The sequence below is a fragment of the Megalops cyprinoides genome, chromosome 12 (assembly GCF_013368585.1).
Source record: "Megalops cyprinoides isolate fMegCyp1 chromosome 12, fMegCyp1.pri, whole genome shotgun sequence".
Classification (NCBI taxonomy): domain Eukaryota; kingdom Metazoa; phylum Chordata; class Actinopteri; order Elopiformes; family Megalopidae; genus Megalops; species Megalops cyprinoides.
In genome coordinates this window covers 3,899,973-3,911,845 of record NC_050594.1, presented here as the reverse complement: position 1 = coordinate 3,911,845, position 11,873 = coordinate 3,899,973, and the positions used below count along the sequence as shown (strand labels likewise).

Below are 11,873 nucleotides of genomic sequence, written 5' to 3'. Positions count from 1 at the left end.
GGCGGGGCGGCTGTCCTTCAGGTAGAGTCTCACATTGGCGCGAATCCTTCATTGCCTGTCTGCTGGCATCGGGCAAACTCTCCCTATAATTCCGCTGCTCCTAACGACCCTTTGCTGTGGAAAGGCCTGGTCAATGCATATTTCTCTTTTATCCACTTTGCCTTCATCAATTTACTCGCCCCGGTCCAAAAAAAAAGGCAACAAAAACGGAAAAACAAAGGCGTGGGGCATGTGGCCCTGCTGTAATCCCCCGCTGAACTCTGTCAGCAAAAAAAACAACTCTCCCACAGAACAATGGAGGCGAGAAGGCATGCGACCGCGCACAGTGCAGAGGTGGCACTTACTGAAAACATATCGATTATGCGGAAGAAAAACACACATAAAAAAAAATGTGTGTTAAATGCCAATAGGGTATTTCAGGCTTTCAACACAAAAATTTTAGCACTTTTTCTGAATATAATAAACACAAAATTATGTTATACTAAAGTTTGCCCCAGGGGAAAAGACTGCAAGGTCAGATTCAATCATCATAAATACCCACCTTTAGACTAAATGTGTGACAAAAAAAACAGATCTTTCAAATAGTTTTGCTGATTTTTAGACAACACTATCTGGCAAAGGCAGAAGAGAAAAGTAAGTTCTTGTTGGTTACATGAACAGAGCACATATCGTGCACACATGGAGAATACCAGTTGAAGATGGATCACAAAGACACCACCGCCTCCCTGCCCTCAAACTGTAAACCACAAATCACGCAAGTGTCCACAGCAGAAAACAGGTTCCATTAACTGAAATGTAATGACACCGAAATAAGATTTAAAAACAAAAAAACAAAAAAAAACAAAAGGTCACGCACCAACTGTAAACTGGGCGGAGAGTTGTTTGTTCGCCCCATTCAACCGGAGAGTGTGGCTGTCGTCCTCCTGAACTGCGAGGGAGAGCAGGGACCGGCGAGCACCATGCCGCTCCGAGAAGGCCTGACACTCCAGAGAGGCGAAGCGGCGAACCCAAAAGCGTCCGCCAGGCCCGCCACCAAGCACAGGGGGGTAACCAGAATTATAGATGGAGGCGCTAATTACCTAAATAAAGACAACAAAGGGCCCCGGGTGCATTCAGCCAGTGAGCATACGGGCCACTGTGACGCAGACACTCACCCCAGCCTGGGCTGGTCAATGGGGCAGCAGAGACACGGTGTGTTTTTGGACAGGGGTGACTGCCCTCTGTGCTGAACAGTGAGGGTTCAGAAGGGTCCCGGTGCGGGATGAACTCTGATTCAAACAGAGGGCGCTGTGCGGGGCTGGCGGCCGCTGGTAGATCAGCCCAAAAACAAACAGGTGCTGCACCTGATATCAGAGAATGGTTTTATTTTGGTTGTGTTCCCATGTTGGTACAGTGGGGCTGGGATTGTAGACTTTTGACTTTTTGACTTTTTACAGACAGACTTTTGTGAAGGGTATATATGTATATGCACACACACACACCCACACACACACACACACAAAAACATGTGTGTATTGCTAAAGTTAATAATGCTTACTAGAATTTAAGTCTAAGATCTGTTTATATCAATTATCATTTACCTCTACAGGTGCATTAAATGCTCCAATTTATTTTATCATCATGAATTTCACAGCATTTCACATTATTCTTTTAAGATGAAACTTAATGCCAAATGCTGACATAGCTAAAGAGCTAAAGAGCTGAAGACTGCACGCCCATCAACACAGCAGTGGGCTGCACCCCCGGCTGTTTCTGTCAATGATGTTGATTCCAGAAGTAGAAAAAAAAAAAAATGACATGGTTTATCATGTTTACCGGTGTTTGTAGAATACCAGCAGGTGTCCAATCCATGTCCACTGGTCAAATGAACGCTGAACCTTTCCACATAGAACGACCTCATGGCAAAACATTGATGATGCAATGCTGACATCATCTGGTCATCTGTGCAAGCAGCAGTCAGGCTTAGGTCTTCAGGTCTTCAGGTCTTATAGTCAGGCATAAGCTGTGGGCCTTTCCTTCCCTCCATTTCACTCCCTCTCACCTACTAAATGCTGTGATGATGAAGACAACAATAATATACTAATATACAGTAATACTACTACTAATACTACTACTATTACTACTACTACTAATAACAATAAAACCATGAATTATTATGCACAAACCCAAGCTGTACAACAGGACAATTTTCAAGGCCAAAGGACCAAAAAGCTACCCCTCAACCAGCATGTATGACCTAAAGCAATCAGTGCTTTAAGTGACTGGCTCCAGAAAGGGCTCTAGATAAGCAACGAAGACCTGGGCTGGGGGGCATCAACCAGTAAGTTTCGGATCTCCAATGGACGCCACTCTTTTTTTGCCGTTCCCTGACTGTGGCCAGTTTCAGTCACCAGGCTCCATGTCCAGAGAGGCTCCCATCGTGCTCCACTCTAGCGCTGGTCTGTGCTCGAGAGCTGAGAGTCCTGCCTGGTTATTTTGAGGTCTGCTTGTCACAGCTGCGGCCCCCCACGGCCGCCTGCTTTCAGACCCCCTCCCCACCCCTCCCCTCTCCCCTCTTCTCCCCTCTGGTCTCTTTTCTCCCCGCGCGTCCCCGTGAGTGGCAGCTCGGTCTCCCCTGCTCTGTGAGATCAGGACCTGCGTTCGGACAGCCCGCTGCACGCCTGGTGGTAGGTTACCCGCATGTCGCACGCGCCGTGTTTGTGCTTTCAGTGCGTCTCTGGTATAAGATCAGTTAGTTCCATTTTTTAAAATAAAGGAAAACTCAAAAGGCACAGGCTTCTTAAGCAATCACATGTGCCATGTGACTCTCTACCCTATGTCACTATGTGGTGCATGAGCTTGCGCAAAACTTAGAACAACAAGAGGCAGTGTCTTCCAGACGGACGATGTGAAACGATGTGACAGACGAGGGGAACTTTGCAGACTGCAGACTGACTCAGCCTTTCAGGACGTGGCTGACAGTGTGTCAATTTTCAATTCAATTTTTGAGTTAAAACTGAACCTTGATACAGTGGGTGTTACACTCAGGCAAGCGTATGTAGGGGGTGACATGTGACAGTATTTGGCATGCGCTGAGCCTGTCAGCAGTACTTCCTCAGTGCTTTCATCTTCTTTGACAGCATGATCGGGTAGTCAATTATAACTGTATTTGAAGAATGCAACATGTTAGCACGCATGTGGACAAGTTGCTAAGCCTGTACGCTGGAAACGGCCCCTCCGTCTGTTTTCTTCTGAAATGCGTTTGTGGAGAGGCAGCGATGCCGACATCCAGGCTGGAGGCACGACTGGGATAAGAAATAGCTTGACCATATAAAGACGCTCCAAAAATAGAGCGTGAATCCAGAGCAGGTGTCATGAGCCCACTTGTGGAAGTACGGGGGAGGGGGCATGTGGGAAGGGGGGCGGGGCGTCAAGGGCTAAGTTTAGCCTGTTTAGCTGGAGCAAATGAGGAACATACAAAGCCCAAGGATAAACACCCTTATGACAAAGTGTATACAGTATGTGAACATATGGTGAAATACACGGCATATATTACAGCATTTATCACTGGAACTTTTACATACGCATTAATGTTATGCATGTAGTTCTGCAACGGCTGATATTTAAAAATTTGCATACATTCTGGGCTTTGGCTAACCTTAAATGCTGGAAAATTAGCCAGTATGATATGATGCATGATATTTACTGGTGTAATTACGTTGTAACTACTGTGTAACTAATTCATGTGTGTTATGTGTCTACAGCTTCCAGTGAAAATGTGTAACAGGCTTGTGGTTTATATAAATATCTGCCCGTGATTCATAAAATTTTCCTCAAATGCAGCCTTAACCCTAAATTCAGGCCCTAATCTCACACCACCCTACGCATAATTCCTAAACAATGCTCATGAACCACACACTTGTGTACCAATGGGTAGTTTCACAGCATTTAATCTTAAAATTTGTCAAGGGGACAGAGGCCATGTTAGTAGCTAGTGCCAAATTAGTTTGATATAATTGACAGATAATTACAGGAAATTAAGATAAGGACAAAGGGATATAATGTCAAATCAACATGGAAAGAGAAAGAACTTTTTATTCTCACTTGACCCTAGGACCAGTGGAAGAGAGTGCTATAGTGTAGAACTCTGTTGTTGTCTGTGTGGAACTTTGAAGAGGGGTAAATGGTCTGCTATGCGTTCCCTGTCTGGGTAGTCCCTTTTTAATGCACAAGCACAAAGTTTGCCAGAGGAAATGACCATCCCGCCAGCCCATAAACAGGTCTGTAACAGACGATCCTCCCCTCTCAGCCATGTCTGTTAAGATGGAGAGCCAGTTCCAGCCCTCGGAGGCCACTTCTGTTCAGAGCCTTTCCCCCGCTGCCGAGGCCGAGGCCGAGGCCGAGGCCGGCAGCACCCAGGGGCCGACCGTGGACCTATCAGACGACTTCAGCAAGCAGCTGGAGGACATCATCAGCTCGTACCAGACAGACCCCACCCCGGCGGAGCCCGAGGGGACAGAGGAGGGGGCGCTTCTCGAGCAGGGCGGGGACGTCACGGTTACCAAGGATGCGGGCAGCGGCAAGGACCAGAAGCTGGAGAAGAAGATGCTGAAGAGTCTGGGTGGGTGTTCCTGAGGTCTGCAGTCTGCTGTTCACATGACTGCTCCTGAATCGCATAACTGAGGGTCAGGGAAGTCAGTATTAATTAAGCTTCGGTGTATGTTGCTTAAGTTACAGCCCAAACCAACATGCACCTTAGAATAGCTTTAAACAGATGTACTGTATTTCTAACTAAACCAACCCAACAACAGAAAAAATTGTGTTCAATCTGAATAAGGGATTACAGTGGGGACTTCAGCAAAAAATGCATCCATAATCTTATAGGTTGTTCCACAGTGCTGTATATTTATATTTAAACTGACAATCATGTTTTAATATTGTATTGTCCATTTTATCCTCAATTTATTGTTACCTGAGGGGTGCTGGGCTTTGAGACACAAGTCCTAAAAGCAATTATAACAATGGAATTATATTCAGACATTGAGGAAGATAAGCTTATACTTACCCCTGTGACAAAGAAGTCAACAGTCTCAACACTGAATGTCTTTGTTAAATCTTTCCATAAAGTGATACATTTCCTAAAGAAATGTTCCTTCAGTATGGGTACTTTGCTCTTTTCAACTTGCAGTGTTTAGGAGTACTTCCTTCTGTGCAGGAAAAGCTGCTGTTAAATATGGTTCACACTGAGAACCCCCTCTGTGTGAGAGTGGTTGCTGTGAGATTGCTCTCCGTCCTCACAGGAAAGGAGGCCATGCTGCTGATGCAGAGCTTAAACAAGCTCAGCACTCCCGAGGAGAAGCTGGAGGCCATTATCAGGAAGCACGCCGAACTGGTGAGTGTTTGCAAGCAGTGGAGAGACAGGTGGCACGTACAGTATGAGGACAAATCAAATAGATTTTTCCTAAAAGATAGGGAAAAAAATGGCATGAGACTGACTTAAGCACCTGGGAGATCTTCATGTCATTTGCCTTGCGACGGTATGACCTGCAGCACATATTCAGCATGTTGAAGTTGCAAAAGCAAGCTGACAGCCGCTGCAAGGCCGTACGGCAGACAAAACCGTTGAAGAGGCCCGCTTTGCCCGATTGCTTGCAAATTTGTGATCTCGCCACCAGCTCCAGTTTAAAGATCCTCATTAATGGATTTATTGGACTAATAACCATCTAGCTATGGGAATCACATAAATTTTCAATAAATCACATAAATTTTCAATAACATGTTTGTAACTCAGTATCTAAAAGCAGCTTTCCCTGGTCAGGTTTACTGCACAGCACAGCACACTGCGATGATTACAGTAGAGCTACCTGCACTGCACAGGTGTATGCAGTACCTGAACAACACCTGGACCTGTCCTCTAAAAAAAAAAATCTCTAGTTCACCTTAAAATGATCATTTACCATGTAGAGGACCTATAACAACAGCCTAACATCAGTTTGTAAGTTTTACAGAAAACAAATCTTCGGAACTTCACGATAAACTCCAGGGAAGGTGCTTTGCTGGATGCGTGGATGAGTACATCCCAAGCCATTGGTTGATTTGTGGTGCTGATTCACAATCAGACTGTCACGTCTGTTTGCCTGGGTTTTTTGCAGCTGGAGGAGCACCGGGCGGAGCAGAAGCAGTTGAAGGCCCTGCAGAAGAAGCTGGTGCAGGTGATGAAGGAGAAGGACCAGCTGCAGGGGGAGCACAGCCGGGCCGTGCTGGCCCGCAGCAAGCTGGAGGGCCTGTGCCGGGAGCTGCAAAGGCACAACAAGACCCTGAAGGTGGGCGGGGCCGAGCCGTGCCCAGTCTGCATGCGTGTTTGATCATCGGTGTTCATTTACAATATGTTCTCAAAATCGGTCACGTCCCGATTTATACTTCATCTATGCAGTCTGTATTCATACTTCCTTATTTCATTATCACTTTTTCAACCTAAGGGGGGAATCCCATCTAGCCACTCTGGTGTGTATTATCCTGAACTTTGAATGACAAGTTTTAGCAATACTGTTTTTTTTTTTTCATTCTTGCATAATTGTGAGATGAAGCACTGTACAAAATCTGGCTGTGTCATAAAAGGAAGAAAAACAGGGTCTGAAAACTGACATCTCAGTTTGTGTGTGTGTGTGTGTGTGCGTGTGTGTGTGTGTGTGTGTGTGTGTGAATGTGTATGTACATATATAATTTTGGAGGGGAGGTGGGACCACTCCACTGACTGCTGTTTTCTGTCTGCTTCACCTGCAGGAGGAGACTCTCCAGAGGTGCCGAGAGGATGACCTGAAGCGTAAGGAGATCACCACACACTTCCAGAGCACGCTGACCGACATCCAGGCCCAGATCGAGGAGCACAGCGACCGCAACACCAAGCTTTGCAAGGAGAACAGCGACCTGGCCGAGAAGCTCAAGTCACTCATCGCCCAGTACGACAAGAGGGAAGAGGTACAGGCCCATGTCACGCCCGCACGTGATCACATGATCATCCAAACCTGCTCCATGGAGGGCACCAGATCATTTGACCACTGCCAGAGCCAAGTGTCCTGTAGCAGTGATCCTTATTTTACAGGTGTCCTCTAACTGTCCCTTAGTTTCAAGGCTTTTCCCTTCGTTTCTAGGCTGTGTGGTCAGGTTGCACAGGTTAACTTGGGGTAGGGCTTGAACAGTGTTGTGCTCTCACTCACTGGTCTGGGAGTGTTAGCCTGGTCTGTCACTGTTGCTCATACAACTTGAACGGATACACTTATGTTCTATTGTGCTGGAAGTCGCTCTGGATAAGACAGTCTGCTAAAAGAATATAATATAATGTAACTGCCTGTCTATAAGAACCAGTGGTGTAATATGGATGTTTGTCAGTAAGTGGAGTATCCATGGAGCTCTGGCTCTGTGAACGTTTTTCAGATGTTTAGTGTTGGGGGTATTGTGAATCAGTCATCAGGGAACCTTGTCTTTAATCAGGAAGCTGTAAGCGCCAGCGGCAGGTGGGGCATCACTGTTGTACCCTTAAACAGAGTCATTAAACCTGAACTGCTTCAGTAAAAACTACCCAGGCAGCCATATAAATGTGCTCAATGCGGCTGGAATGCTGACTCTCAATAATGACAAGAAAGAAAGTATATTTAAAAAAATAAAAATTCCTACAAAAAAAAAAAATCCTGTTTTGAGCATACCTCTCTCTGTGTTCATGGTGGTATGCCATACTCACTTAAGATTAGCGGACATTCCTAATTTTTGTTCTTCAAGTGTGACACTAGTCAGATTTTTGTGGCCATTATGCTTCTAGCACAAGAAGCACAAGAATTACGTTACTTTACACTGCATTACATCACAGTACTGAAAAACAATGTCTTTTTCCGCCATTTCCCCACACAGAACTTGGAGAAGGTGTTCAAACACCGCGACTTGCAGCAGAAACTGGCCGAGACAAAACTTCAGCAGGCCAACCTGCTTCTGAAGGATGCTGAGGAGAAACACAGGATAGAGAAGGAACATGTGAGTCACAATGTTATTTTAACCTCAGCTTTTCACACATGAAAGAGGACTGTACTGACTAGTCTCACTGCAGGAAATGAACCCTGTTTAATTTACTAACAAAATATATGGAGCACATTCACCTTCATCGTCCTATTCTTTTATTAAAAGACAGCTGAATAAGGTCACTACAACTCGTAAATTTTATTTATCTATTTATTTATTTATTTTATTTTATTTACCAGTGAAACAGTGATAGTAAACACAATGATTCAGGAAGTCTTACTCGATCATTTACTGCTATAATTTGTTTAAATTATTTTAAGCAACATTTAGAACAACATGATTTTTGCTCAGAGTGGCCTGTGGGTGTGTTTGAAAATGAAAGCATTGAATATTACACCATATATTCTGCCACATTTGCAGATGTTTTTTTTTATCATTGGAAGATTAATTAAAACAAACTTATATATAGTATTGTGTCCCCCAGTTTTATCGGTGTAACCCAAATGAAAACCAAATTGGTAAAGAATTCCATCTGATTGGTTTCCCCTGGTCATTACTGCTTCTACCAAAAAATATGAAACCCACTGTATACAGAGGTATTAAGAAGAAACACTGGCTCTAAATAAACAAGAGTTATGGGTGAAGAGACTGAGTGTTTACCCCACACTGTGTGTCTGACTGCAGCTTCTGAAGCAGGCGGCTGAGTGCAAGCTCCAGGTGAAGCTCCTGAAAGAGCAGGAGAAGGAGATGAAGGCCCAGGTGAGTCTCCCACCCTGCCACCCCACCCACTTTCCCACAATCCACTGCAGCCCTCGGATTAAACAGCACCGAGACAGAAACAGGAAGTCACATTGCAAGTATTGATTCCACACATCCAGTTAAAGCATAAAATAAATATATAAATAAAAGAAAAAAGGAAACACATTGGTGTTCTGTTTTTAACTTGGTGCTAACATGAACATGCCGAGAGAATAAAGGATTTTCAACATTTTAAGAAGTGTTTTTCAGACATGTTTGATTCTGCATGATAAAGTAACCCTGTCTACAAGAACACCCTCCGCCACATCTGACCCTAGTTTTGATGCGTCCATGTAGTGCTCCATCCCTGTCTTTGAGTGAACCTTACATTTATGAACAGAAGTTCATATTCTCAGTGTATCCATGTGTCCCTGACATGAAGATACAGATTCACAGATCTTTATATGATCTTAAACAGAAGGAGGGCACAGTGAAATGCATAGCAAACCTTTTCAGTTTACTTAAGCTCACAAAAATATATTTCAGCTGTGCCTAAGGAGGCATGATTAAATATACGTAATTAAACCATGACCAAATTTATTTCCCATCAATGCGCAGGCTTAAATTCTGAAAATTCTTAAGAGAGAGAGTCAACATTTAACATCTTTTCTTCTCTGGCTGCTTTTCAGGACTGATTTTATTCGTTTCTTTCCACAGCTTTCTATGTACTCAGAGAAATTTGAGGAATTCCAGGGCACTGTGTCCAAAAGCAACGGGGTGTACGCCAGCTTCAAACAGGACATGGACAAGGTCAGGACCTCTCTCCCGTCTGCCCCATCCCTTATATCTCACTAAAACTGCTGTTAATGGGAGGAAGTCAACCGCCCATCTTCCTTGTGAAGTCTGTCCCTGCACAGGAAACAAGAACAGGCACTATTCAGTGGCAACAATGCTGTGACTTTGTCACAATCTAGTAGCAAAATGGGGGCTACTTTGGGGAGGGAGGGGGCGCTAGTCAGTCAGCGAAAGACACAACCAATATTAGGGCTGTTTTATTACTGTCATGAAATGAGCTATCAGCATACTGTGGTGGGCTGGTATATGTAAGATGCCACTTTAAAAATCGTTATTGACTGTGAGGCTTTGTTTTCCTAGATGGCAAAGAAGATGCGGAAACTGGAGAAGGAGGCGAATGCCTGGAAGTCACGCTTTGAGGGGTGCAACAAGGCTCTTCTGGACATGGTGGAAGAGGTGAAACACTACGCTGGTCTCCACTCCTCTCTGTTTCTTAGTGCTGTCCTCTGTGTGAAGACATTTTCCATTGCCGGTACAACCTTTGATAGCATCAATAATGATATTATGGACGGTTTTACTAACCTCTGTGTAGGCCTTTAATCAGCAGATGTCTAAGGGGCAGTGTTTGGGAAGCTACCTTTGTAAAACGGTAGCAGGTTTGACACATGTGCAGGGCAAATATGTTGTACTGTTGTGCAAAGTTTTTCAACCTGAATATCTACCTCTAAAAACATGTAGATGTGTATTTATGGCATATGTAAATGCACAGTATAGAAAAACAAACTGATTGGGCCTACGTAAGGATAACTGTTATCTAAATAAAGCAATGTAAGGCCAAGAGCAGAGTGAGCTGTGATCCCTGCCTAGCAGTCTGACGTGTCCTCCTTTTTCATTGCATTTAGCAGACGCTCTTATCCAGACTGACTTACACAGGTTAGAATTTCACGTTATCCATTTATACAGCTGGGTATTTATTGAGGCAATTCTGGGTTAAGTACCTTGCCCAAGGGTACAGCAGCAGTGCCCCAGCGGGGAATCGAGCCAGCAACCTTTCAGTAACGTGCCCTGCTTCTTACCGCTATGCTGCACTGTTTTTACCTTGTAGAAAACTCTGAGGGATAAGGAGTTTGAGCTCTTCACCGTGAAGACGCAGAAGCTGGAGAAGCTCTGCCGGGCACTGCAGGAGGAGAGGAAGGACCTGCAGCAGAAGCTCCAGCAGGCCCCGGGGGGCCAGCAGTCAGGTCAGGAGGCGGAGGCCAACGCAAAGGTGGAGGAGGTGAGCGCCCCGGAGGAAGTGAGCACCCCAGAGGAGGCGTCCCCCGAGGTGACCCCCACCCAGGAAACACCCCTGACCACAGAGCTGGCCAGCCTGAAGGCCCAGCAAGCCCGGCTGCAGGAAATCGCCTCCTCTTTCATGGTTTCACACATTGCGGCGGGGCTCGGCCAGGACGACGAGTCGAACCTGGATGCAGAGGTCCTGGACACTTCTGAAGACACCCAGGAGGTAGTCTCTGACAACGCCCACCCGACAGTGTCCGACAGCAGCCCGAGCGAATCAAACGGCGAATCAGACACTACCCTGCCAGCTCCCACTGAGTCCAGCACCCAGGAGCACACAGAGAGTGACATGGAAGCGGTCGACTGAAGATAAAAGTGCTGTCTGAATCGTGGGCACTGTTCAATCCTCCCGCATCTTGGTTTGTCCTCAGCTATAACCAACAACTTTAAGCAAGTGTTACTTTTTGTTTTTTACAGAAATTTTATTTTTCATATAGTTCTGCAACTAAGGACAAAGCAACACTTGCTTAAAATTGTAAGTTTTGGGCGAGCTATAACCTGCAGGGGAGCTTGGATTGGCTCATAATTTGTCTGCCCAAAGAATAATTCATTCATTTTGTTAGCCTATGCTGGTGGTTCTGAAGAGTGGACAGTTGAAGAATGTGCTTTCCCAAAGGCTACAAACAGATATTGAACTGTTTTCTTTTTTAGTGTTTGCAGACATCAGAATGTTGGGTAGGATTTTTTTTATCTCCAATGACATTTGTCTCGATCACTGATCTTTTGTATCCAAAAACTAAAGAACACACAAGCAGTGATGTCATCTAATAAAGGCCTACAGAATGCCGCTGTTGGACAATGGCTTTTGCTTCATATTTTTTGCTTGACTAAAGATATCTTGATATCTTTAAAATTAGCCCTGGTTAGTTTGCAGATACCTTGAGGATTAGCAGATGCTCTCATACATGACAAATTTCACAGCAAAACAGTTCAAATCTATCAAGAGTTTTTGTGTAAATACATACAAGGTTAAATAGGCTTCTTTTTGTTAAAAAATAAATAATGTGTTTTAT

General features: G+C 44.8%; 1 protein-coding gene across 1 annotated transcript; it reads left to right on the top strand.

Moving 5' to 3' along the window:
* The first annotated feature begins 2,577 nt into the window (after positions 1–2,577).
* Positions 2,578–11,661, top strand: txlnbb (taxilin beta b). Its single transcript, XM_036541707.1, has 10 exons — positions 2,578–2,666; positions 4,289–4,600; positions 5,280–5,371; positions 6,132–6,302; positions 6,763–6,957; positions 7,885–8,004; positions 8,674–8,748; positions 9,445–9,537; positions 9,883–9,978; positions 10,628–11,661. The coding sequence occupies exons 2-10, from the start codon at positions 4,291–4,293 to the stop codon at positions 11,165–11,167; spliced, it is 1,692 nt and encodes a 563-aa protein (XP_036397600.1). The 5' UTR covers positions 2,578–2,666; positions 4,289–4,290; the 3' UTR covers positions 11,168–11,661.
* Positions 11,662–11,873: the final 212 nt, after the last annotated feature.

Excerpts from the sequence above, each read along its gene's own strand:
- txlnbb (XM_036541707.1), top strand. The coding sequence starts at position 4,291 with ATGTCTGTTAAGATGGAGAGCCAGTTCCAGCCCTCGGAGGCCACTTCT. Across the intron at positions 5,372-6,131 it reads TCAGGAAGCACGCCGAACTG|CTGGAGGAGCACCGGGCGGA; the intron begins GTGAGTGTTTGC and ends GGTTTTTTGCAG. Across the intron at positions 6,303-6,762 it reads GGCACAACAAGACCCTGAAG|GAGGAGACTCTCCAGAGGTG; the intron begins GTGGGCGGGGCC and ends CTTCACCTGCAG.